This window comes from Gossypium hirsutum, chromosome D08 (genome assembly GCF_007990345.1).
Source record: "Gossypium hirsutum isolate 1008001.06 chromosome D08, Gossypium_hirsutum_v2.1, whole genome shotgun sequence".
Classification (NCBI taxonomy): Eukaryota; Viridiplantae; Streptophyta; class Magnoliopsida; order Malvales; family Malvaceae; genus Gossypium; species Gossypium hirsutum.
In genome coordinates this window covers 60409037-60410585 of record NC_053444.1, presented here as the reverse complement: position 1 = coordinate 60410585, position 1549 = coordinate 60409037, and the positions used below count along the sequence as shown (strand labels likewise).

The 1549-nt window shown below is 35.2% G+C and overlaps 1 protein-coding gene across 1 annotated transcript; it reads left to right on the top strand.

The window, feature by feature from the left end:
- Positions 1–662: 662 nt before the first annotated feature.
- On the top strand, positions 663–1549 carry LOC107930025 (pathogenesis-related protein 1B). The gene has a single exon (XM_016861577.2). The coding sequence runs from the start codon at positions 732–734 to the stop codon at positions 1212–1214; it is 483 nt and encodes a 160-aa protein (XP_016717066.1). The 5' UTR covers positions 663–731; the 3' UTR covers positions 1215–1549.

Genomic DNA, 1549 nt, shown 5'->3' with positions numbered 1-1549 from the left:
ACTCAGTTTACATAAATGAGATTCTAAAATCTCATTTTTCGATACCACAAAAAATCGGGTTGTTACAATGTAGAACTTAAGTCATAGCTAGAACTTGTTGAGTTGTAGCAGGTTAGCACTCTAGGTAAAACCATGAAGACATAGGATGACTCAGAACCATGTAAACAAGTTCGTGTCTTCACCTCTGTTTTTCCCTACACTTTTTACTTGGTCTAGTTCTAACTTACCGGTAATATATCAGTGTGCAAAAATCAATGTTGTTTCTAATAAAAAAAGAAGATGTTTCACCCCAAAATTTTCTCACTACCTCAGTTACGTAGCTGTCAATTAACTATAAATTTGGAATCAAAATCTTTAAACTTAATTTGATGTTTTACTATATTGCTTTCAATCAAAAAGAAATTTAGAAATAAAATTCCTTTGAACATAGTTACTAATGATTGATTTTATGCAGAATAAAATTTTAGTAAAGGCGCAAACATTTTCTGAATTTAGGCTAGATTTTAATAGAAAATTTTAGTTTTACTATTGGATGTATAACTACATTTTGTTTTTTTTTACACCATCATGAATTCTTATATTAGAATTTGGCTAAAATAATCTCTCTTTTAACTTCTTATAAATACCTCCCACAAATTTCTCATTTCTCATACCTCCCACAAATTTCTCATTTCTCATCAAGTGACTTAGTCCGCGTACCTTTGGCATCGCCAATAGCACTAGAAACCAAAATGGCGTGGTGCAAAATTCTATTGGCGGTGACTTTGGTCGTCTTACATTTTGCTTTGCCTTCTTTCGCTCAAAATTTGAAAAAAGATTTCTTAGATGCTCAAAACAATGCTCGTGCGGAGGTGAATGTTGGGCCATTGGCTTGGGATGACCAAGTGGCTGCATATGCACTAGCATATGCAAAACAAAGAATTGGGGACTGTAATCTTGTTCACTCCGAGGGTCCATACGGAGAGAACATTGCAATGGGAAGCGATGACATGTCTGTCGCAGATGCATTGAAAATGTGGATTGATGAGAAAGCCTATTACGATCACCACTCTAATTCGTGCGATTTAGGTGAGGTTTGTGGCCATTATACTCAAGTGGTTTGGCGCGACTCAGTCCATGTAGGGTGTTCAAAGGTTAGGTGTGACAATGGAGGAACCTTCATTACTTGCAACTATGACCCTTTTGGTAACGTGGTTGGACACTCACCTTTTTGAGACTTGATATTAATAATCAAATTACCATCTATATATATCATTGAAGGATGTACTATTTTCGTATGCTTCGGAGGAAAAGATTTGCTAATGATGTATCATGTATACAAGCCATTTAAACTTGGCTTAATGCTTTAGTTGAGCTTTTTAGGTTGGAAGCATGCGATTTAGCAAGGAGGATTTGCTCTTGACATGTCTATGGAGATGTACTAGATGGAAGATTGCCTAAATAGTATCCATGACTTATATGCCTCCATATATATATTGTATGCATCAAGAACAAAAGGTTGTGGTGCAAAGTTTATTTTATAAAATTGATATTTGAAACTTCTCCACGA